This window comes from Hesperophylax consimilis, chromosome 5 (genome assembly GCF_061612785.1).
Source record: "Hesperophylax consimilis isolate HC1 chromosome 5, BYU_Hcon_1.0, whole genome shotgun sequence".
NCBI classification, from domain to species: domain Eukaryota; kingdom Metazoa; phylum Arthropoda; class Insecta; order Trichoptera; family Limnephilidae; genus Hesperophylax; species Hesperophylax consimilis.
This window is the reverse complement of record NC_142840.1, coordinates 30299736-30325763: the sequence shown is the minus strand read 5'-3', so window position 1 is coordinate 30325763 and position 26028 is coordinate 30299736. Positions and strand designations below refer to the sequence as shown.

Here is a 26028-nt window from a genome sequence, read left to right as displayed (position 1 = left end):
TAGACCACCACGAAATCACAGGAAGGCGTGGCCATGCTTGACGGAGAGGCTTGATGCGGGCTGTCAAGCCGCTAAGCATAGACAATAATAGACAACAATAGACAACAATAGACAAAAAAACTACGTGCTTGCGATCAAGCCGCTTGACCGTGTCCAAGTCCCTTAACCACTCACGTTCATGTGCTAAAAAGTGTTTGTGACTTCTTACATCTCTTGATTCGTTGCATAGAAATTGGAACTGTCAAAAAATCTCAAACATCTGTTTTAGTGTTTTGATTTTTTATCTGTGGTCAATACAAAATCCGAATAGCGCCGTTTCGTATCGTTAAACATTTTATTTGATTTTACCCTTCAGTTAATCTAGTGTAATTGAAAATATGCATATGTGAAAAGTCACATATTTTTATTTTTAATTATTCTCTTCAAGTTTAATGTCACGATGGACGAACTTAGAAATAGGTAAGGTTACTTAGAAAGCTCTTACTTTTTTCTTAATAAAAATTACCACTATTTGATAATGACCAACTTTGTATATTTTTCATAGGTTCCCTAACATTGTTCTATAAAATATTTAAAAAGTTCTGTATTCCTATCTAGCGTTTGGAATATATCTCAACATAACCTATTATTGCAAATTTAAATATTAAATTCTCTAATATTAATTTCGTTTTTTATGCATTCAGGAAATTTAACACAACAGAAGGAAACTATTTAATAAGAAATGTGTCAGTCTTTGCGCAATCTGCAACTTTTCGGATAATAAATGGATCTTTCACTAATCCTTTTATTAAAAAAAGTGACCTAGTTGAGAGTGAAGACAACACCAACCCAAACTCCTCAGTACAAGTCAAGATTTTTTCTCCTAGCCCACATCATGAAGTAATAAACAAAAACACGGTAAACCAGTCATTATTACTATATAGTTACCATTTATTATAAATCAGTAATATTATTATTTGTAAAGTAATTATCCAAAGGTAAAGTTTCAATACTCCGCTTACTTCATAATATGTACAAATTATTGAAATAACACTTCTTTTCAACTTAATTAGTACAAGTAACAACTATTTACTTCTATTTACTATTTGGTGATTTAGCAGGGGTGCCCTGGTTCATCGGGTAAGGTGTGCTACCCACTAGTTACGTGGCGTGTCAGGTCAGGAGAGGCTGGTTTGGGGAGACCTTTTGACCTCTCCAACTGGTCTCTCGACTTATCACCTTGTGCCGCCGTGGGAGGGATATATTCATTTGTCACTCCTGTACACACTGATCCCTAGATTCCTACCCACCCCTCATTACTTTTTCTTTCCTAGAACTTCCTCTCCTTCCTTTCCTTAAAAAGCCCTTCACACAGCACTCCCAAAGATGACATGGGCCTTGAGGGAAATTATTTTAAAAAGCGTAGTAGGGAAATTTTACTATAATTTATTCAATACTTTTTATTTATGAATTTTATAGGCAGGGTCGGCCCTGAGCCAAACGGTGCTTGGTGCGAGTAAAATTTTTGCACCCGTTGTCAAAACCAGCTGACGCATGGGTAGGTGATCACAATAATCAATAATATTTTTATGTTTGTTTAGCGCAGTATGAAAAAATATTTCAAGGGCGATGTGTTAGGTTCTAGGATTCTTTTATCAGTTCCTTGACAATTCGGCGCCAACTCCACACACTGCACATTTTGGCTGGCTGCCAAGAAAAAGCACAGCCGTGATGTATAGAGAATGGGACCTATTAGAAGGGAGACTTTCAATATAAACGCTGCATTCTCTGTTAAAACAAGTTTTGCCATATCTACACGGCTGGCGCAAACGTGATCCATCGGCGGCTATCCCCGTACTTGGATGTTGCATATATGGAGTTTACAAAACACACATATAAATTGCATCAAAACATGCTGCCTGATGGGATAAATTGCTTTGAAAAGTCAGTGTTGTAAAAGTTAAGAATGTAAAATAAAAGAAGCAACACCAACATGATTATGAAAAAAAAAACTATCGTTCTTCAGTTTTTGTATAATAGTAAAATATGCACCTATTTCAATGTTAATTTTTTTTTCAGTTCTCCAAAGGTGGCAAATTCGTACCAGGATTTCAATGTCTGCCGCTGTTCCCAAAGTCTTCATCTCTAAATGCGGAGAGCCACCGAGTGTGCCTAAAAGTTCTGCGTCACTTTCACACTTCCTGCATCTCGATGCCGCCAGTCAAAATATCGCAAGACGACCTTATGAAATACAGGGTTAGTGTAATATATATACGACTCCTAATGAGATTGTATGTAACATCATTGTTCTAGTATTTTCTATCTTTCCTTTTTAAACAAGAAGCATAAGAAGGAAGAGGACGAATGTCGATGACGTCCGTGCGAGCACTACGAGCTCTTGCTGGGACTAGTTTAGTGTAGTCTAACTGTCTACGCACTTGCCTAACACTTGAATCAGGAGAATCTTAAATATATTGAAACTAGTTATTACTTGACTTGACTAGAGTTCCATTTTAAAAGATGGTCTGCAAAAGTAAGGTCCTTCATCCACAAGGCTATGCAAGTATCCTATACTAGACGATTAAAGTATCTTGGTGACTACCGCCATACATCTGCACAGAGGTTCGTACACAGGCTGACAATTTGTCAACCGTCGGCGACGTATGCCTGTGTACGAACTACTGCGCAGATGTATGGCGGTAGTTGCTGAAGATATTTATATTTATGTAAGATATTTATATTGAATGGTGGTGAGGTTTTTTTGTTTTTTATTTTATTTTATTATTGTACGACAGATTATGAATCCATTTACAGTACAATCTTCTCATTATGATACACTTGATTTCAGTTGTTTCGGAGAATTTGAATAATTCATCAAATTTCAACGTTCATTTTTAAGTTTTGTGAATGATTTTATCAAGTTCTGTTTTTATTTAAGTTTTGTCAAGCAACTAGCCTATAATGATATAATATCAGAACTTGAATACGACTTTCACAGAACCCGAAAATGAACGTTGAAATTTGATGAATTGTTCAAATTCTCCGAAACAACCCGTCCTTAACATCTGGGAAGATAATTATACAAAGGAATTAAATACATCCACTGTTTCAGAAATTTCATTCAACAACACCATTCCTCGTGTCATGCTATGTTGTTCTAGAATATCTATTCTCCCGTGTGGTACCTTGAACAAGTCATAGCGACGATTATAGCTTAAGTTTTCGGGCACGTATAAGCCATGGCATTGCAAGAGTAATGGGCTATAATAGAGTTATGAATTATATTAAAACTAGATATGGCTAAATTTGCAAAACGTCTGGTTTCTAGGCTAATCTATTTGTTGCTTCAAGTAAGTCTGTAAGGTGCACTAACTTCGGATAATTTCCATGCGTACGCATATAGACGAACCTGAGAATTTTTTTCTGGATTTTTTCCAGCATATTTATATATTTAGTTTGGTATTACTACTAGCATACTCAAGCTTATTTTTCATAATGTCATTGAACATGGCTATCATTGCATCTGGGTCATTAAACTGTTTACATGTTCTGTTGATAAACCGCTGGAGTTTGTAGCATGCGTAGTACCTGGTAATTAATTAATTATTTGTGAGCCGTAATATGTGGTCCGAAAATGTCATTTTAGGATCAAAGACGACACCGAGATCTTTTACGCTAATTAAATATATTAGGGGTATTCCGTCTGGGCCTGCAGCTTTGTCAGGCTTTAGAGTTTAGAGTCTGAATAAAGGCATCTACGTTCTCTGCGCAGGTATATGTCCTCTGTCCATACTATGACATTTTGGTATGTTGGTATTCCTTATATTTTGTATTAAATATAAAATAGTTTTTTTAATCTAAAAATGTATTTAAGTTAAAAAATAAAACGCGTCATAAAATATAATAATGCAATTGAAATCAAAAAAATTATACAGGGTGTCCAGGGGTAAAGTGCACAAACTTCGGGAGGTGGATGTTTATACCCATTGATTTATGACATCGATTGGGTTCTGATGTAAGAACATTTTACAGTTGGTTGTGTATGACTTAACCCGTTCTAACTGTTTTCTTCAGGAGCTTCTTGAGAGTATGAAAGAAGAGCATAAGCTGTTCTCTGAATTTGTCAGCAACCAATGGAAAACAAAGTTGTGCGGCCGACTTCTGAAGATGACAGAAGGCCGTGAGAAGTTCATAGAAGGGGAGTGGGGCAGGCAACTGAAGACCATAGACAAATACCCACCCTTTTACCAGATGATCAATATGCTTCCCATTGTGTATCTAAACGAGGAGAACCCCGTAGAAATTGTGGAACTCAAAAGACTTCAAAATGAGGTGAGAGACATCTTGCTCTTGTTTTATATTTAAATTGGTTGATAGTTAATAGTTAACCAACGTTTTGTTTGCACTTGTGTTTGTAATCATATTTTTATTATGGGAGGGGGTCATTTAGCAAGTACCTATTATAAAATATATTATTTTATTCACTGGCAGCATTATTCTCTCAATGCTGGCAAGACTCACAATTAGCCTCACGACCGCGATTCATTTCTCCATTGACTGGGTTCCAATTACACTTCACTCCTGACTCTTAAAATCTTATTTATCTGTAATTATTTAAAATGATAATGGCATTGTGATTTATTGAATAAACGGTAAAGGTTACGAATTCCGCTTCACGGTAAATAATATATGGAATGTTTACTTTGAATTAATACTTGAATTTAGTTATATTATTACTAAAAGTTACTATAAATGTTGGGGAACCTTTAATAACGCCTGCTCGTGTCCCCTTTAGAGTTATATCCCAGTTTTCAAGTAGTTTGTGGGCTACGCTAGGTTTGTATAGACTGGTTTGTGATTTAATTCTAATACGATATTATGAATATAATCCAACTCTTGATATGAACATAGTCGCCGTCGGCTGCGACTATAACGGCACCGCATACTAATTGACATATCGCGTAAGTGACTTAATAAACGAAATTAAAATTAAAAGTGCGTATTTTTCCCTCTCCCCCGACATAATAAATCATGTTTTGAATTAATAAAGCTAAATCCATTTATTTGAAAGTGAAATATTGCGTATTAAGAGTGAAGCGGAATAAGAGAAAAATAATGAATAAACTTATAAAGATCCTCCTGAGTTCATATTTCATATAGTTCACCAAACCACCTAGACAAGTTTTGAGATATCTGAATTTGAATGTTAGAGAAATAATCTAATACTTTGAAATTTCCATCACATTAACTGTAAAAACTTATTTAAAAGTTTGAGTGACATAGTTTAGCTTTCAAATTTTCAGTACCTCACAAATGTGTGTTGTGGTTTGATGACTTTTGCAGTACCTCACAAATGTGTGTAGTGGTTTGGTGACTTTGCCTGAATGGCGACGATATACACGCTTACATTATTGTTTGAAATATTTTTATAATGCTATCAACATTAATGTACATAATTATTTTGTTATCTTTTTAGTCGTACTCTGAGGCGAACATCAATATTCCCAACCTGGATAGAGTTTATTATCTCCCATTTACATATGATAAAATTATGAGACGAAACCCATGGTACAAAGAACCAGATATTCAAAAAGGTTATTTTTAAATTTGATAAATATCTTAACACAGTTCACATGCTTCTAAAAAAGGGTACTATTTGAGAAAATGGATTTTGTTTTAAACCGCTTTATTTTTATACGTAGCATTAAAACTGCACCGTAACTATAAAAGTTACTGTCTAAAATTATAGACTTCATAAACTGATGTTAGTTGAGTGTTGGGCCATTTAGTGATGTTTTATGTGTAAAAAAGGTATGTATTGTATTGTATTATATTACTTCGGCACAATTCATTACAATTTCCCCATCCGAAGTGTAAAGATTTATTACCCGCTCTACCAGTTTAACATAGTTTCCTCTTGAATAAATATTCTATGGAGAAAACTTATACCACAATTTTTTATATATATTTTTATATTATAGTTGGGACCCTTACAAAGAGATTATTAATAATATAATTAATAAAATTAGCTGTACCCCGCTGCCCCCTGCTATGGCTCAGTCTGTTTGTGCAGATAGAAAAACAGTAGCCCGTGTTACTTTTCCGTCCAACAGATGGCGCTGTTTTTTCAAAGAAAGTCTGTTTGTCCAACAGATTACGCTGTTTTTAACACGTAATACCCGGAGGTTGAAAATGAAACACATGCGGCGGTGGTGGGTCCAGATTGACCCGGCTGAAATTGAAAGGCTTTTTATGCATTTTTCGTTCATATTCTTACTTTTATATGATATTATTGTAGTTCCTCATTAACTCATAACATATCCCCTGTGTTTCTTGTATGAAGATGGAAGTTTTAGAAATTAGTATTCCGTAAATTTTGCGGTTCGTCGATATACAGCGGCGCGGACATCCCGCGCATCAGCTAATCAACGACTGAATCGACGACGGCCCCGACACGGCCGATGCGGGTGCCGGGTGACGGTCAGGGGAATGAGGAGGGCAGTGCGGGAGAGGGGGACAGGAAGCGTTCGTTAGCGGAAACAAACATTTTTATTTCTATAATTATTAAAATTTTCGATGGTGTGCATTTACAAGAATATCGTGTATTATTTAAAATACCAGAAATAAATCACTTATTTGATAATTTCCTTGTGGCTGTACCTCTAATAAAAAGATGTGTAAAGAGAAAATAAATTCAATTTATAGCCATATTAAACGATGATTGCTTATGCAAATATTATATAATGGTATTCAAATTCAAGTTGAGTATTTACTTTCCTCACACATTTATTTGTCACAATTAAAACCATTGAATGACACACATTAAAAAATACTAAAACTTTTATTTTTCAACAAAACAAATTTAAATTAACAATTTTCATTTAAAAAAACGGAATAAAAGCAATATTCTAAATACGAAAATACAAAAATGATTCGACGATTAATAAAATTTATATACATACACAAAACACCAAATGGATTTATTATTACAAATTCAGCAGCAAAATAATTATATAGCACTACCAATTATAAAAAGTTGAACAGTTTTTTATTAGTTAAAATATATTAAAAATGCTAAAATTCACAAAAATAATTCATCGATATATTATATCATTCAATAAATGTCATCGAAACGTATATTGCTAAAAATATAGCGGAAGCGATCTCTAGATAAAGCGGAGGGGAAAAAATGCTGCCGGAATAAATCCTCGGTAGTCCAAAGTTCGCTTAGTTCTAACTTTCGGCCGCGATTTCTTCCTGAAGCCAAAAGAACTCCAAAAAATGCATACATTTATGTCTTCGTAATGTTAGGAAAGCTGGAATTTTTCGGATTGAGCTGACAGAATTTATTCGTATTTTCAATAATTTCCTCAACCATTTCATTTGAAATAAACAAATCAAAAGCATCTCTGATGGATACTATGTTCTGGCTACCGTTTTTCAATCCAGGGGTAGAAGAAATAATGTTATGGCTTCTGGTACGTGAGCTGGCTGGTGGCGCAGAATTCCATTGGAATCCGGAATTCGACACGTATAAATGTTGATCTGCAACGGATTCATTCGAATTTCCTACACTAACTTCATTATCACTTCCATTTCCACTTTCAGATATTTCCTCTAGTAATATTTCTTCCGGATCACTTTCAAATTTTGGATCTAATGTTTCGAATTCCAAGTCGCCATCATCACTGATCTCACTGTTCGAACTGTTAAGTAGCTTTTCGATCTCATTATCAGATAAATAATTTTGCTTTGCCATTGCGTTCGTACGCTACGAAAAAAAAAATTAAAACAAAGTCACAAACAAAAATCACAATACTAGAAATGTGCCCGAATGGTTGACAACATCTGCGCGGGACTGTGAGAGACAAAGACGGAAGGACAGAGCGAGAGATATGCTGTTTCGTCGGCTGCTCGAATTCAACTGAGAAGAAATGGAGTTTTTGCGTGTTTTTATACACAATTATTCTTATAACTTTTTTAAAACGTGTCCGATTTTAATCATTTTTGAGTCGAAATGTGGGTAAATATTTGATGAAAGAATAGACAAAAGGAAATTAGCCTAAACGAGATATTTGCGGCAAAATCTTTTTTTTTTAAAACACTGGGTCAAACCAGACCCATCACCGGAGTCGAGGTGTTAAAAAAAACAGGTTTTTACTTGTCACAGGTGACAATTATATAATATAGTTCTATAAAAACATATTTGAATGCAACGTTGTGTCAAAATTTCAAAGCAATCAGTGAAGAACTTTCGTAGATTTAAGATTTTGAACAAACAAACATTTACATTTTTATTTATTTAGATAGATTATCGGACAGCATATACAAAATACTTTTCCTGCCATTCAAGTAGGACCGGCGTAAAGGTAGAACTTAACCTTCCCGTTGGAAGTGTGTTAATTATAATTTGATAACTATTAGATCAACAATATCAGCAAATATCAGAGGGTTAAGTTAATCAAATAGTTATTCAAGTTTGTAAATTGCGCTTCTGGATTAGCAGCCCATAAAGTTCTAAGTAAACTCACCCCAAAATTATGACACATTCATAAATCATATCTGTAAATTTCATAAAAAAATTGTGTTCTATATGTAATCAAAGTTAATCTTTTTTTAACAGCTGACGTCACTGAATCTGAGAAATATGCATTGGAAAACACGGCGAGTGTGGTTATATCGGCCAACAGTCTGAAGTACCTCGCAAATAATTATCCTCCATTTTCTCAATCGTGGATGCTCCCTGTTAAAGTGAAAGCATACAATATGGAAGGTGAAGTGTTACACTCTTATGACATTTTTAATTTGTGTTGATAACCGGGCTACTTATCTATGTCGATATTCTTGTCCCCGTTGCAAGCCGGTTCCTTTGCTGTCACTGGAAACGTCGATATTATTTCTAATTCTCTAGCAAAACATCCTTCAGTTATACTACTGATGCTCAAATCTACGCACAGCGACGCCCCGCCGTTGCTTCTACCTGTACACCAATCACATTACTTTCATTGGCTCTGCCACTTTGATAGTTCATGCAGTTTAGACATAGCTTGGCAACAGTCTATGTATACGTAGCTGGCCAATTAAAATTTTGATAGTTCGAGCTATGTGGCATAGATGGCGCTAGTAGTTCATATAGTTCTCCAAGAGATGTCTCTAGTGTATAGGTTTGCCCCTCCAGTTCAGAAGCGAGGTGAACTAACAGTTAGGTTTCTACAGAGAGATTTTGAGAGCATAAGAGAACGGACATTAGTCTCATGACTGTCCTACACGCTTTACTGATTATAAGAGTTAATACAGACAAAGTGATTTGTTGTGAAGTAGTTTTTTTATTTCAAGAACCATTCACCTCAAAAATGATATTTGTTTTCTGTTTTAGATGCAAAAGGTCGGCCATTCAGTCACACAATTGCTTATGTGGATTCCGCCTTGCCCCCCCAGAGCCTCTCGAGCCGAGAGAAAGCCCACTGGTGCTATAAACTAATTCTGAGAAAGGCTCTAGCCAAACAAACGCAAAAATACAACTTTGCAGACGTGTAAGTACATATTTCTTTTTTTTTTAATCAAAAAAGTGTTGAAAAAAAAATCGTGTTTATTTTTCAATTAATTAATTTTAAAATTTAAAAAAATAATATTTCCTACGTCAACTAATGCTAATCTACAACAAATTTATCACAATGCTACCGTCTGAAGTGTTAAAGAAATAAACCAAATGAAGTGTGTCATATCTGCAGTAAGTTCAATTTTTCCTTACTTCTAGTGAATTGATAAAATATTGAAATTCTTTCAAACAGATAATTAATTTCATTGGCTCGACTGAGTTCTACGAGTTGAAAGGTCTTTTGTAAATTTTGTGACATCAGTTTCCTTTTAAATATATTTGTTTTCGCTATACATAGATCACACTTTGTATCTGTTTAGTGACAGTACCTGCTACCATAACAAGGGATGCTATTGATAAGCAGATTTTGTTATTACATAATTTAACTGTAATTTTAATTTACCCAGACCTGATGCAGTTCACTCCAACTCTGACTATTGCCAATTTTGTATTACCTTTGCCGAAAACTATACCAAATCTCCAGAAACAAAAGATTTAAAAGTAAAGGATTTGGAAACAAAAGAGGCAGAAGTAATAGATCCAGAAACAAAGGAACTAGAAACAAAGGAGCCAGAAGCTAAGGAGTCAGATATACCTGAAACTGAGCATTGCTCCGACTCCGCTAGCGATAATGAAGATAATTTAGTGATTGACTTTGAGGACCTAGAGTCACTGTCTCCTTTACAAAGAACTGCCAATATAAGAGGTATCATATCATTAATTACCTAAATCATCACAAACTTACCATCCATGTATTCATTGTCCAGGCTATTCAATAATAAAAGTATAGGTACTACTTTCTACCATACAAGACAAATATGCAGGGTGTATCGGCACTAACCCGACAAACTTTAACCAGCTATTCCTTAGCACATTTGGAGTAAAAAATGTTATGGGCACTTTGCTGTCCGGTAGCATTTTTTTTTCAATTAAAAACAAAAAAAAATAAAGTTTCCACACTACATCACTGTCATTGGCATTGCGTTTCGTGTTCAACAGCTGTTATAAGCAAGTATGTCTAAAAGCGTCTTCGCTCTTTCGCACACACTAAATAATAATAGTTAAAAATGAGACGAATGGTGCCGTGCCATTTCGTTGTGATTGTAAGTGTGCGCCAATATAGGTACACACGTGCATTATTCAACGGAATTCGAATAAAATATTTGCCAGATGGGTCTTCAAACTTTGACAAAGGATAAAACAGTGGTGACATATGGTGAAAATATGAATAATACATTTTTTATTAAAAAAAAAACGTTACCGGACAGCAAAGTGCACATAAGATTTTTTGCTCCAAATATGCTAAGGAATAGCTGGTTAAAGTTTGTCGGGTACGTGCCGATACACCCTGTATATGTATAGTTATTGCTTTCCATCGTACCAGACAAATATATATGTGTATAGGTACTGATTTCCACCATACCAGACAAATTGAAATGTAATTTCAAATATTTTCTAAAACAAAACTGTTTCATATTAACATCTCTGTAAGCTTTCATAAAAATCCAGTGTACAGAATTACAAAAACCTTTGTGATTTACTGTAATAACTTTCACGATCTTGAGATATTATTGTTATATCCAGAGATGTGCAAAATGGGTACCCAAAACCATTTGAAATGCAAAATGGAAATGGGTCAAAACTTTTCCATTTGAAAATGCAAAATGCAAAATGGTTTTTAGAAAAGCATTTCAAATGCAAAATGCAAAATACCTATTTTCAAAATGCATTGAAAAAGCAAAATGGTTTCTCAGGTCAAACAATTAAAATAATTATAGAATTTTTAAACAATTTTGTCATTTAATAATAGACATCAATGTAGAACAAACATATTACATGATGGTAAATCCAAAAACACCACGACTACAGATTATGAAACTACAAATAATTTGCGCGGGGCTAATGTCGCCAACGTAAAAACATAGAAACTGCTATCTAACATTTAATATTACAGCGTCATGCCCCCACTCAGTTGCCAGGGCTCCTACCAGGGAGCAACTTGATAAATATAAATTATCTCTCATGGCGAGGTTGAGGACCAACTGATATTTGGGGCTTATGAAAAAAAGCTGAGTGGAGATAGTAGGAAGAATGTTGCAAAAAAGCATTTAAAATGGAAAATGCATTTATAAAAGCATTTAAAATGCAAAATGGTTTTTAGAAAAGCATTTAAAATGCAAGATGGAAAATACCCATTTTGCATTTTGCATTTCCATTTGAAATGGATTTATTTGAAATAAAGCACATCTCTGGTTATATCACCTCAAAATGCGGCTTATACTACAAGCAAAAATCGGCAATACAGGGGTCTTTCAAATGTAAAAATATTTGAAATGTCGCCGTTCGTTTATATGTAACGAAAAAACTGTAGGCCTTGGTCTTCTAAACAGAGCATTATTATTTATTTCAATCTCTCAATAGCTTTTTCTTATTTGTTTTTTTTCTATACTTATGTAGGCGTCACCACTAGGGGAATGGCACGCAAAACCACTGAATCATCACAGAATAGTAATTCTCCCAACAAAGACAGCGACTCGTCTCTTATCGACATTACGTCGCCCGGTAACTCCAAAGGTATGACTTCGCCAAATAAAAGGAGTTTGGATAGTGAACCATCTCAACACAGTACATGCCCGAAAAAATCTAAAGTTAATCCAACGGGTAAAAAAATGAAAAATATGTGGTCAGATTCTGATGCAGATAAATGTACTTGCGGCAAAATGTTGAATCGATTGGCAATGGACACCGACCAAAACATGGCTAAGTTTGTTCAACAAATACTTAAAGGAGACAAAACAATTGGTGAGTAATTAGTATTAAATAATTTATTATTTTAAATCAAACGGGAACATTTGTTGATTCGTCTTTTATAATGTTGAGAGTTGATAGATCTAACCTGTCAATCGGACATTTAGGTGCACTTTGCACTTAATATTTATTACATTATAAACTCAATGCAATTCCAATATACTTTACTAGCCAGTTTAAAAGTTCCAGTTGTGAAAATAAAATGATTTTCGTTTACATGACCAAAAACAATAATGTATTATTAAATACTAGATAATATTATATAAAAGGGAATTTAACTATTTACTGCAATTAATCTAAACTAACTTGTCTATAAGACAGGAAATAATTTTTTTTTATTTAAAGATGAATTAATTTTGCTTTTTTTATTTTATAGGTGAACTAAATCGGTTGACTTATTCACTTTGGAAAATTGGCCAGTCACAGCAAGAAAGTGAACTTAGCAAAACAGCAGTCAAAAGTGTCAACTTTATTGTATGGAGTAATTCTGATGGGATTCATGTAAGTAATTCAACAAAAAAATTATTAATTGTGACTCACTATCACTGATAATGCTTTAGTCACTGTTAAAAATTGGGGATGATCCTTTTTGAATAAAAACTGGTTTTCTTGATACCACTTTACATTTATTTCAAACTATTGAAACAGGTACAATATTTATAAGGAAACTGTGCGAATAACACTGCTACGATCGCTCTGACTTATGAGCTTGTTTATTATCGAGTTATTGTTGAGAAAAGAACCAAAAAATACATAATGCGAGCCTTTTTAAAGACTTCAAAACCCACTACATGTAAATAAAACACTTGTCATTGTGATTTCTAGCAGTAAAAATGAAACCTGCTATACCGACCAAATTGACACTATTTTCTAAGCAAGGACTCACACCATTTTGGTTAAACGTAGTAACTTCAAATTTCTAGACTACAGATGTCGGTAGCCTGCAAAATTGAACATATTGCCAGGGGGCGGGATTCAAAAATTGCACTAAATTTTTGAATGATAATCTATTTAAAATAAACTATAAACCAAACAGAATAAACTAAAAATTCTTAATCTAAATATACCACAAAAATACTAACAAAATAATTCAAAATAGCAGAAATTAACAAAATAAAACCCCCTTTTTTTTATGCCCTGCTGGTAAACTTATAAATTTAACTGTATAAATGCTGTTGAATTACTCTATTAATAAACTAAAGATAACTAGAAAATTATTAATCCTATTAAATAACCAAAAAAAATTCAAAAATGACTAAATTACACACGTCTGCATACTAATTTTTACATATTTAAATAGTTCAATAACACAAATAATATAGTTTACACTGAACACAACACAATTATTGTTCCTTTTTTTTTTTTCTTCTTTCTTCTCAGGTCTTCTGCTTGATCCATCCAAGGTGGAGTCGAGAAGATAAGCATCATAGTGTAATGTACATAATCAATCCTTGGTAAGGTCCGGGATGTCAATTACAGGTTTAGTGTCTGAATCCAGGGGCATCAGACATATCTTTGTGATGGGCCTCACAAAGACTCCTTGAGGTGTTTTTAGTGTAACAACTCGTACTACTCCATCCGCTCCAGGGTGTGTATGCAGAATTCGGGCCATTTTCCATAAAGGTGGAGGTAAATGATCTTCCTTTAAAATCACCAGATCGTCTTTTTGCAGTGCCCGTTGAGTGCTGGTCTGCCATTTAGTTCTCTTTTGTAGTTCCATCAGGTAATCTTGCTTCCATCTAGACCAAAAAGATTGAATTAGCGAACTGATCCTCTGATATTGAGTTAGTCTGTTGTCCGGTATCGCCCGGACGTCTCTCTCAGGAATGATACAGGATTCAGTGCCTATAAGGAAATGGTTTGGGGTAAGAGGTTGGTAATCATGGATGTCGTCGGATAAGGAAGTTAATGGACGGGAGTTCAAACAGGCCTCAATCTGACAAATTAAGGTATATAAGAGTTCAAATGTTAATGAAGAATTGTTAGTGATTCTATATAAATGGAATTTTGCTGATTTTACTGCTGCTTCCCACAAACCTCCCTGATTAGGGGCTCGAGGGGTTATGAACTTCCACTCAATACCTCTGTTCACTAAATAATTTTGAATATTGTCGTTGTTTTCCCTCAAGCTGGTGTACAGCTCTTTGAGTCTGCTGCTAGCTCCTTTAAAATTACTAGCATTGTCGGAAAAGATCTTTTCAGGTTGTCCCCTACGGGATATAAACCTTTTTAAGCTGTTCAAAAAAGCATTGCTAGATAAATCCGAAACTAATTCCAAGTGAACGGCCTTGGTTGAGAAGCAAATAAAGATACATAAATACGATTTTGCGAGGGAAGCCTTCCTCAGCTTCCCACTTTTAATTAGAATTGGTCCGGCGTAATCTATTCCGGTGATAGCGAAAGGACGACTCGGCGTAATTCTTTCGGGTGGCAAATTTCCCATGATTTGATGACCGGTTCGGGGACGACATCTAAAACATACAACACATTTATGTAATATCTTTTTAATAGTATTTTTACCAAAGATGGGCCAAAATTTTAATCGTATTTCAGCTAACAAAGCTTGAGGTCCTGCGTGTAGGTTTACATAATGGTAGTGACGTATTATCAATTCAGTTAGCTTATGTTTAGCCGGCAAGATAACTGGGTGTTTTTGTTGGTAAGATAAATGTGTAGCCAAATTCAACCTACCGCCTACATATATTAGACCATCATGTAAGAAGGGATTAAGAGATTTTAAATTACTTTTCTTGTTGACGATGCCATGGTTTTTTAATTCTTTCAATTCCTTTTGAAAGGCGTGTATTTGAGCTGATCTCAATAGACATTTCAAGCTTGATTCCAATTCAGCCACACTTAAATTGTCTGAAATTTTACCCTTAACACTTCTGCAGTTATTGACAAATCGCAATACATACGCAGTAACTCTTTTCAATTTAATAAATGATGAGAATTTTTCAAATATCTCCCATTCTTGAATATCTGTGGATAATAGAATATTTTTGCCTTTGAGTTCAGGAGGGTTTGAACACGAAATATTTGATATAGGCCAAGCGTTGACTCCCTCGGTCAACCAACTTGGTCCATTCCACCATATTGCAGAATTTATCAATTTATCTGTAGTGGTTCCTCTTGAAAGTATATCTGCTGCATTGTCGGCTGATGATACATGTCTCCATAGATCTGGATCACTAAGTTCTTGTATTTCGGCTACTCGGTTTGCAACGAAAGTAGCCCATCTCGTAGGTTGACCTTTCAGCCAGCACAACGTTATCATGGAGTCACACCAATAATGTGTGTCGATCTCCACTATATTTAACGCTTGTTTTACGTTTTTAATTAATTTAGCCAGTAGCACAGCACTACAAAGCTCCAACTTGGGCAGGGAAATACACTTCAATGGCGCCACTCTTGATTTGGACGTTATTAAATGTGAATGCCGCTTACCGACATGGTCCACCGACACCATGTAAACGCAGGCTCCGTACGCTTTCTCAGATGAGTCGCAAAAACCGTGTAGTTGTAGATATGTAGATTGCCTGCAAATAATTTTTCTTGGTATTTTCAACACATTTAGTTGAATTAATTCTTGAAGGTAGGACCTCCAGGGTGCTAATATTTCATTAGGCAATGGATCATCCCACGCTGCTTTAGACTGCCATAACTTCTGCATTATCAATTTGGCTACAACTATAATCGGTCCTAGAAGACCTAATGGATCGAAGGTTGATGCGATGCAAGATAATATCTGTCTTTTACTCTCGGTTCGACTTGATGGTTTCATTATTACATAAGAAAAATAATCAGATTCATTATTCCATATTAATCCTAATATTTTCTCAGTCTTTGGATTGTCAGTAATAATTTTTTCAGAATTGCCTGATTCGGCAATCTTAGCTTGGCCCGACTCGGCTGACAACTCCAAGACATTGGACCTCCATTTCCTCAAGGTCATCCCCGCAGACAAAAAGATGTTGATTAATTGCTCTTTTAACTCTCTACAGGATTCCATGTCATCTCCTCCGGTTAACAAGTCATCCATATAGAAGTCATTTTCTATGACCTGACTAGCTCTAGGAAAATTTATATTGTTATCCATACCAATTTGCCGTAGACTTCTAGTGGCTAAGAAAGAGGAAGGCCCCAGACCATATGTGACTGTCTTCAGACGGTAATGCTTGAGCACCTCCTGCGGCGACTCGCGCCACACTATCTTCTGCAGGTCACGGTCCGCTTCACACACATTAATCTGGCGGTACATCTTCTCGATGTCAGCCGTCAGTACTACTTGATGTTTCCTGAAATGCAATAGTTGGGTGCATAAGTCCTTTTGTATAACAGGTCCTGTCATCAAGGCGTCATTGAGAGAAATTCCATTTGAAGTTTTGGCGGAGCCGTCAAAAACGACCCTCACTTTAGTAGTAGTGCTTGATTCTTTTGTTACAGCGTGATGAGGTAAAAAATAGGATTCACGATCCCCCTTTGACTGGTCACACACCTCCATATGACCTAATTCCTCATATTCACGCATGAATTGTATATATTGTGTCTTCAATTCGGGATTTGACACAAGTTTTCCTTCTAAATTTTTAAATCTTTTTTCAGCAGTGAGCAATGAACTTCCCAGCTGATCAATGCATGCTCGACGCGGTAAACTTACTACGTATCTACCGTCGTCTTGTCTAGTATGAGTACTAGCAAAACTGGCTTCACAAGCCTTTTCTTCATGATTTAGAATCTTAGTGGGATTAATCTCCTCCAATTTCCAAAATTTTTCTATTTGGTGACTTATTTTATTTATAGATAAATTACAACAATCTGATACAGGCCTTTGCTTTGGGTACATGTGGATTGGTCCTGATATGATCCATCCCAGTTGCGTACGTTGAAGTGTTGGTCCCGATTCGAGTTTCAATCTATCGTTGGTTAGGATTTCCCAAAAGCTCTCCGCGCCCAACAGGATGTCGATGGGTGCAGCTATATTGAAGTTCGGGTCAGCTAGCTCCAATCCTCGTGGTAACTTGAAGTCTTTTTTCGCCATTGTCACTTGTGGTAAATTTGTTGTAATCTCCTGTAAAATCAGACATGATATTTCACTTTTATAATCAGTATGAAGCGAATTCATCTCCACTGAAATTCTCTTTTTTATGTGAGTGATGTTATTATGGATCCCAGAAACGGGTTTGTTTATCAATTCACATGGTAAATTTAATTTATTAGCAAATTCTGCTCTCATAAAATTTGACTGGGCCCCTGAATCAATCAGAATGCGGGCTTTAAAAATTTTATTGTTACTACCCACAACTCCTATGTTGGCAGTTGACAATAATATTATTTTTTCTGCTTTATCCGATGCAGAAAAATTCGATACTGAAACCTCGTTATCAGCATCCATATTGGAGGCCTCCCGCAGAGGTACCTCATTGTGTAGTAAGGTGTTGTGATTATCTTTGCCACAACGCCTGCAAGAAAAGGTTGCCTTGCAACTCTGTGCCTGGTGACCCACCTTTAAACATTTAAAACAAGCTTGGATTGATTTCGTAGCATCAATCCTCTCATGTAATTTTAATTTCAGAAATTTTTTACAATAATAAATATGGTGACCTTTCTCGTTACAATAAATGCAGCTGTTAGCCTTTACCGCTAAAAATACTGATGAATCTTTTTTGCAATTATTGTTGCCTAGTTGTGTTTTATGTAAGCTAGAAATTTTTTTCTCAGAAGCGTTCATCAGTTCCAATACTTGGGCTCTAGCAGATAAACATTTTAAGAATTCCTTTAACGTCGGTAATTCGTCTTGTAATATATATTGTTCCCAATTTTTTCGGGTAGTTGTGTCTAATTTATTTGATATTATATAAATAACCAATGGATCCCATTGATCTACCTTGACCCCGATATTTTGTAATGCCTTTAAACTAACGTTTGTTTCATCAATTAGATACCTCAATGCTACAGGCTCTTCTTGTTTCATGTCTTTTAATGAAAATAGAGCTTGGATGTGTTTATGAACGGTAGTTCTTAAATTTGCATAACGTTCATTTAATAATTCCCAAGCGGAAATGTAATTTAATTCAGAAATTTCTAGATTAGCAATTATCTTTAATGCGTTTCCCTTTAAAGTTGATTGCAAATAAAAGAATTTTTGTACGTTGCTTAAATTACTATTGCTATGGACTAAAGTCTTGAAGGTTTCGACGAAATTAACCCAATTTTTCTGATCGCCATGAAATTCCCGTAATTGGAGGTTGGGTAGTTTAATTTCCACCTTACTTTGATCGACGGATTCGATCGCGCCTTTGGCCGTTGCCAAAACTGAGAAATATTGGTTTTCGAAAGCTTCTCGTTGACTATAATTTTCAATTTCGTCTGAATCCGGTAACATTTCAATTTTCTGTTGAACTGCTTCGAATTCATCTAACAATGATTTCACCCGCTCATATCTTAATTTAATTTCATTTACCGACAATGCATTCAAGGAATCCGCGAATCGGGTTAGTTTTCCTTTGATTACGCCGCGTTTGTTTATTAATGACTTCATATTTTCCATTTTTAATTATATTTTGTTAATATCGGTTGACAATTATTTTATTTTAGCAAACACCCGTTTGAAAGAATACCACGACAATCTTGACAATACTATTTGAGAACACTATTCAATAATATTATATTCTTATTTTCAAGTGGGTAGTGATTTTATTTATAATATTGACTCTATTTAAGATTAATCTCGTTTAAATTACATGAGACCTGAATAAACATAAAATGGATGATAGGAAGGAAAGCACTGAATACTTATCTCAGATTTGCGATGTGGTCCACTTTCCTTAATGATTTCCAGTTTCAATCAATTTTGTATCCTTTTGGCTGCTGGTTCTTTGTTTTTTTTTACATACAATCTCCTGATCGTAATCCGGTTGAAGGATCAAATGTTAAAAATTGGGGATGATCCTTTTTGAATAAAAACTGGTTTTCTTGATACCACTTTACATTTATTTCAAACTATTGAAACAGGTACAATATTTATAAGGAAACTGTGCGAATAACACTGCTACGATCGCTCTGACTTATGAGCTTGTTTATTATCGAGTTATTGTTGAGAAAAGAACCAAAAAATACATAATGCGAGCCTTTTTAAAGACTTCAAAACCCACTACATGTAAATAAAACACTTGTCATTGTGATTTCTAGCAGTAAAAATGAAACCTGCTATACCGACCAAATTGACACTATTTTCTAAGCAAGGACTCACACCATTTTGGTTAAACGTAGTAACTTCAAATTTCTAGACTACAGATGTCGGTAGCCTGCAAAATTGAACAGTCACAACAATCTTCCGAAGAGTCGTGGCAGACCTCGAATGTGAAAAATAAGCATCCAACTGTTAAACTGTCAGGGTTCTCTCTTATGCTTTCACAGTCGCTGTAGGTATTAATGCACAAATGTAGCCTAAAGGACTCTGAATTATGAAAATGTAGTTAAATACGAACAATAGAATGCATCGTAGAAGAATCACATATCAAGCTACACCAGTTTTTCGGAGGCCCATATGTGCTGAATCAAGTTGCGACTCCCAATGCCGTCAACTGCCTGAATAACCTCAGCATTTCACTTTGACCCCACCATAAGAAGAAAATGAAAGAATAGACAACATAATGTAATCTATATAAATAAAAATGTTTGTTTTTTTTATATGCCTATACTATATAGATGTCTTACATGCTTTTTTTTTTTAAAATTTTTTTAAACAGCGCCATCTGTTGGACGTAAAAGCAACATGCGCTATAGTTTCTCTATCTGCACAGATAGACTGAGCCACAGCAACGCGTGGCGAGGTACAGGTAATATCTGAATATTTCTATGTTTTCAGGCAGATGATCAAAAAAACCTCAACAAGGTTCTCATTGAACCAAAAATAGAATATCAATCGGACTTTGGGAATGAGATTATAACCCCCTCTGAGGCTGCCTTGCAGTGGACTAATCTACAGTTCACTCCAGATGCCAAACTGTTAAGAAGTAATAATTTATTGATTGAACCAGAATAATTTAACAAACATGCAGAGTGGAAGATACTTTCAGAATCATGACTTAACTAATGTTTATAAGACGAGGTTTTTTTATGCATAGCACAAAGGATAACAAATTACTATAAGCAATAATTACTCGCCTGTCGGCTGCATTTATTTTTACTTGGGAGATATTTTCAATTTGTATGCATATTTCAGGCGAGTAAAATGCATATTTGTCATCCTTTTTATGTGAATACCCAACAAAAGTCTCAAATACCCAGAGCAAATTTTTTTGTGTATTACAGATTTATTAATCCTATTGCAATACACAAAACAATTATTTACATAACTTTAAAATAAATATATGAAATAAAAACATATTTCACAGTTATTGTGATTCTTGAAACCTTCAAGGCCAATGTTGAAAATGTTAAGAGACGTAGAGATATCATTTAGCAGCACCATACTTCATAGTTGTCATGCTATGCTGGGCCAGCGCATCTGTTCTGCCATGTGGATTGCTTAGCAGGTTGTGGTGACGCCCCTTGCGATAGTTGTTCAGTATCAAAAATTTATAGCATTCCAGGAAACGTGGAATATAAATTAAATAGTTATTATTTTTAATGTTGTTGCTGTAAGGATCCCATTCCTGCTAGATTGAAGGCTTTCATAACGCATCTCAGAGAGCAAATCCATGTGATCCACGAATTGCGGATACTTACCATGCATTCGGCCAGTTTAGCGATTGCCGTCGACGTTTTGATATTATAATGCAGTTGAACATCATTGTCATTGTTTGTCATTTGTTAGTTGGGTTATGTTGTCAGACTGAAGCTGAAGGGATTAGGGAGGGAAAGAGGGAGGTTGGGAAGTATCTGACTATTCAGATCTGGTGACCAACGCATTACTAAGAGTATCAAATGTGAAATAGAACATATTATTGATAAAATAAAAATTTATTTGCACATGCCAGGATTCAAACCTGAGGTCATCCTGGTAAGAGACCACAGTTCAGAATTTAAAAGTGGCTTGAAAAAGCTTTGAATATAATATTTTGTAACTGGATCTGAATACATACATAGCCAGGTAAATCCTAACCTTCTGTTAGTTCATTCCACCTCACAATATGTATTCCTCAATCAAGTTTATTTATTATGGTATAAAGTGACTTTGCTCTAAGATGCAAGGCTGAGGTCCTGGGTTCAATTCCAAGATGCAACGTTTGAGAGTCGCTAATATTGTCTTTAATGATTAAATAGTATAAATAATCAATTAGGTTAGATTTGTTGTTTGTTCATTTTCATTTCTTTTTCTCAATGTTCTGTTTTGTCATGGAACCGTACACTTGAACCCCGAAAAACATCTTTTCTTTATTCTAGTGCGTATAAATAATCATTCTTCCGAAGTCTTCATGGTTGAGGAGTTCACGCTGCAGACTTTTGCAGGGGAATTGGCTAAACAGACCATTTGGAAGCCTAAAGCAGCTCTGGGCTGCTTCTACAATGTGTTCTCGTGCTTGGCCAAACTCATCCCGGGAAACTACATGCTTAGCCATAATCAGAAGCACGGAGCGTTTGCCGTACTGTACCACGAGGTCCCCGAAAAGTAATTAAAGTTGCTGCACAGATAATCTGTATAATGAAACCCACTTTTGAAGTTTTCCTCCTTAAGAAGTACTGTTTTTTTCAGTTCCTTGAAACAAATTCAAAATTTCCCAAATTTATGTAGGGCTACACTGTACTTCAAATTTTTCATCAGTTTAAAAAGAAAATATGCTAAAGTAAAAAAGTGTTGCATGTTTGGAACGCCCACCGCACACTTCTATTAATTTATTTGTTCAGTGATCATAAACAACATCCATTTGTTTCAATCTAAACTTTTTTCAGATGTGACAACGGTTTGGATTTACAGACAGAATTTAAAATAGATCCCACCGAAATTCAGTTAAATCAAACTGCTCCCTGGGTGCCCATAGACCCTAACATAGTGTCCCCCAGCTTCCTGGAGAACGGAGTATTACCATGCATGTTCGCCCCGGGGGCAACTAGATTGATGAAACCTGGACTAAGTCAGTATACTTCTTTAATAAAGCATACAGTGAAACCCTCTTAAGAACTTATTATGCTTAAAAGGAACGACTGCGGGCCTTTTTCATACTAAACTTAAATTTGGGGCCACAATACCCACGCAAACTGAAATATTTTATACCTTAATCCAAATTATTAATATTATATTTTAATCTAAAGGTTTAGCAAATTTCTAGTACGGATGTGTGCCATTTTATTTATTTGTGTTTTAAATATTAAAATATAAGCAATTAAAGAATAAATTTTTTGGTGATTTTAGAAACAACTTTGAAATTTTTTTGAGAGTTAATTGTAATTATTAAAATAATAATCTTGCCCTCCTTACAGAGATAATAAACAAAATTAAAAAAATATATTTAAAAAAAATGCCATTTTTCAGGTACAAATTTTATTTTGTATTGAACACATGTGTTGTGATTTAAATTTACGCCCATCAAAATGTTATGTATTTTCAAATTATCTTTATTATTTATTTTATCATATTAATTTCCAAAGTTGCATCTAAAATCATGAAAATGTAATTCTTTTAATGGCCTTTATGTTATAATTGAAAACTGTACTAGATATTCTCTACACCTTTGGATTAAAAAAAATAGTTTTCAGTTTTGTTGTTTTCAGTTCCAATTAATAAGAGGTTTCACCATATACAAACGAGTGTTACAAGTTTAAAAAAATTATCCATAATTGCTTATAAAATATATTTATAATATGTTATTAAAAGAATCATAATATTATTTAGTACTTTTTTTTAATTTGAAGGATATAATGATTTAGTTGTCTGTGCGTAGTGCTTATAGTTCACAGTAAATAATTATTAAAAATATATATTGTACATTGTATTTTTCAGAGGAAACTAAGAAACAGATGAAATCTGCAGCTAAAAACGCAAGGAAAAAAAACAAACCAAAAAAAAACAAAAAACCTAAAGCAGCAAAGAAAGGGGTACCGAATGAATAATTTGAAATATTGTAATTTTATATCTTGACAAAAATATATTTAACTAAATTTAAAAGTTTTTTTTAACACATTAATAATTTCTTCAATAATTGCAAATTTCCTTTATGTTGTAATTTTAATTAAATGAAAATAACAAACTTTGTTTACACAACTATTTAACAAAAATAATCATAAACTTTTAGGATAGCTGGACAAGCTTAATATGATTTTTTTTTTGAAATAAAACTTTGATTGAACTTAATCATTATAAAAGACTTACGTTGGGGCAGATGGGAAATACTGCATTAAAGTTCCATTTTTTTCAAAATCAAAGTTTCAAAATTTCATGCATTTTGACAGCTCGTCAATGTTTTTTCTCTTGTTTGACGTATTCATACTGATCATGTCCAGCTATTCTAAAAGTTTACCAAATTGTAAACATGTTTCAAAACCGATGGTTTCTTCATCAGGAATAAAAGCGCTTGTATTTAAAAAAGATATCATCAGGATGAAAAATATATTTGTAAAAATTAATTATGATTTAAGGAAATATGATAGTTAAAAAAAAGGTAAATAAACAAATTAAAAAGGTATTTCAGTTAAAAAGATAATTTCACCATTTTTATATCGAATTGCTCTTTAATCGCTTTAGTAGGCATTTATCACATTGAATTTCTCTTTAATCGCTTTAGTAGGCATTTATCACGTTGAATTATTCTTTAATCGCTTTAGTAGGCATTTATCACGTTGAATTGCTCTTTAATCGCTTTAGTAGGCATTTATCACATTGAATTTCTCTTCAATCGCTTTAGTAGGCATTTATCACGTTGAATTGCTCTTTAATCGCTTTAGTAGGCATTTATCACATTGAATTTCTCTTTAATCGCTTTAGTAGGCATTTATCACGTTGAATTGCTCTTTAATTTATTTATTTATATTTTAAATGCAAATTTACAGAATAAAAAATTCCAATAACAAATATACATCGCTTTAGTAGGCATTTATCACATTGAATTTCTCTTCAATCGCTTTAGTAGGCATTTATCACGTTGAATTGCTCTTTAATCGCTTTAGTAGGCAATCGATCACATTGAATTGCTCTTTAATCGCTTTAGTAGGCAATCGATCACATTGAATTGCTCTTTAATCGTTTTAGTAGGCATTTATCACATTGAATTTCTCTTCAATCGCTTTAGTAGGCATTTATCACGTTGAATTGCTCTTTAATCGCTTTAGTAGGCATTTATCACATTGAATTTCTCTTCAATCGCTTTAGTAGGCATTTATCACGTTGAATTGCTCTTTAATCGCTTTAGTAGGCATTTATCACATTGAATTTCTCTTTAATCGCTTTAGTAGGCATTTATCACGTTGAATTGCTCTTTAATTTATTTATTTATATTTTAAATGCAAATTTACAGAATAAAAAATTCCAATAACAAATATACATCGCTTTAGTAGGCATTTATCACATTGAATTTCTCTTCAATCGCTTTAGTAGGCATTTATCACGTTGAATTGCTCTTTAATCGCTTTAGTAGGCAATCGATCACATTGAATTGCTCTTTAATCGTTTTAGTAGGCATTTATCACATTGAATTTCTCTTCAATCGCTTTAGTAGGCATTTATCGTCTGCAATTGTTTCGATATTTTCCGGTAGGCTGTTGAAGTATTTTTTCCCTATGTAATGATGTTGTGCAAATGAGGTGTTACATTTTTGTGTAGGAAATATATGTTTTTGACGATTACGACTTAAAAGTTCTCAGTTAACTCAGTTAAAATACTGTGATTGTTTTTCTTTTATTATTTGAATTATTATGCTAGAGATCATTAAATTTAATGCTTTAAATTCCTCAAAAACAAGGTGTGTTGGAAAATGTCTTGGTTTTTAATATTATTTTTATAATTAGACATTGCACAATTTCAACAGGAAATAGATTTGTTTTGTATGCAGCTCCCCGCTCCCCAGCTGACAGCGTGGTAGACCAATGTTAAATTTTCCAATGAGAGAAAGTTTACAATAGAATAAATAGTATGGGAATGATTTAAATTTATAAAAAAAATCATCATTTTCACCTTACCCACTGGGGCGCCAAGATATTTACTATAAAATGCGTAGAGCGCTGGAGATTTTCGCCCGCGTTTGAATTCACGTTTTGAAATCACCTTAAAAAAATCATACCTCTGAATATCGATATGAAAACATATAAACTGATAACTTTCATTTAATCCAATGCATTTACTTATATTTCACAATTTATCTTAAGTATGTATGTTTTATAAAAAATTTATTAAATTCACAAAAACGTGAAATTCGTCGGATTGTTAACAAAAATGATTACTTATTACAGGAAATTTTGCAAACATGTATTTAAAGTTCAATAGAACTAAAAATAAGGTGTAAAAATGTACATGTACAATAACACTAGCTGTTCCCCGCCACGCATTGCTGTGGCTGTCTATATGTTCCAAATATAATAGTTGGTCTGTGCAGACAATAGCTCATTTTGCTTTACCTCCAACAGATGCGCTGTTTTTACCTGTCACAGGTGAGATCTGTATAACATAGTTATATAAAAACACACGCGTATTCGAATGCAACGTTATG

General features: G+C 34.2%; 1 protein-coding gene across 1 annotated transcript; it reads left to right on the top strand.

Annotated features, from left to right (window-relative positions):
• The first annotated feature begins 294 nt into the window (after positions 1-294).
• On the top strand, positions 295-23469 carry LOC149423754 (uncharacterized). Its single transcript, XM_089631791.1, has 14 exons — positions 295-459; positions 684-897; positions 2059-2235; positions 4054-4311; positions 5456-5573; positions 8603-8752; positions 9356-9512; positions 9985-10283; positions 12035-12379; positions 12762-12886; positions 20256-20403; positions 21776-22001; positions 22283-22464; positions 23331-23469. The coding sequence occupies exons 1-14, from the start codon at positions 440-442 to the stop codon at positions 23438-23440; spliced, it is 2529 nt and encodes an 842-aa protein (XP_089487917.1). The 5' UTR covers positions 295-439; the 3' UTR covers positions 23441-23469.
• The last annotated feature ends 2559 nt before the right edge of the window (positions 23470-26028 follow it).

Excerpts from the sequence above, each read along its gene's own strand:
- LOC149423754 (XM_089631791.1), top strand. The coding sequence starts at position 440 with ATGGACGAACTTAGAAATAG. Across the intron at positions 12,887-20,255 it reads GTAATTCTGATGGGATTCAT|GCAGATGATCAAAAAAACCT; the intron begins GTAAGTAATTCA and ends CTATGTTTTCAG. Across the intron at positions 22,002-22,282 it reads TACCACGAGGTCCCCGAAAA|ATGTGACAACGGTTTGGATT; the intron begins GTAATTAAAGTT and ends AACTTTTTTCAG.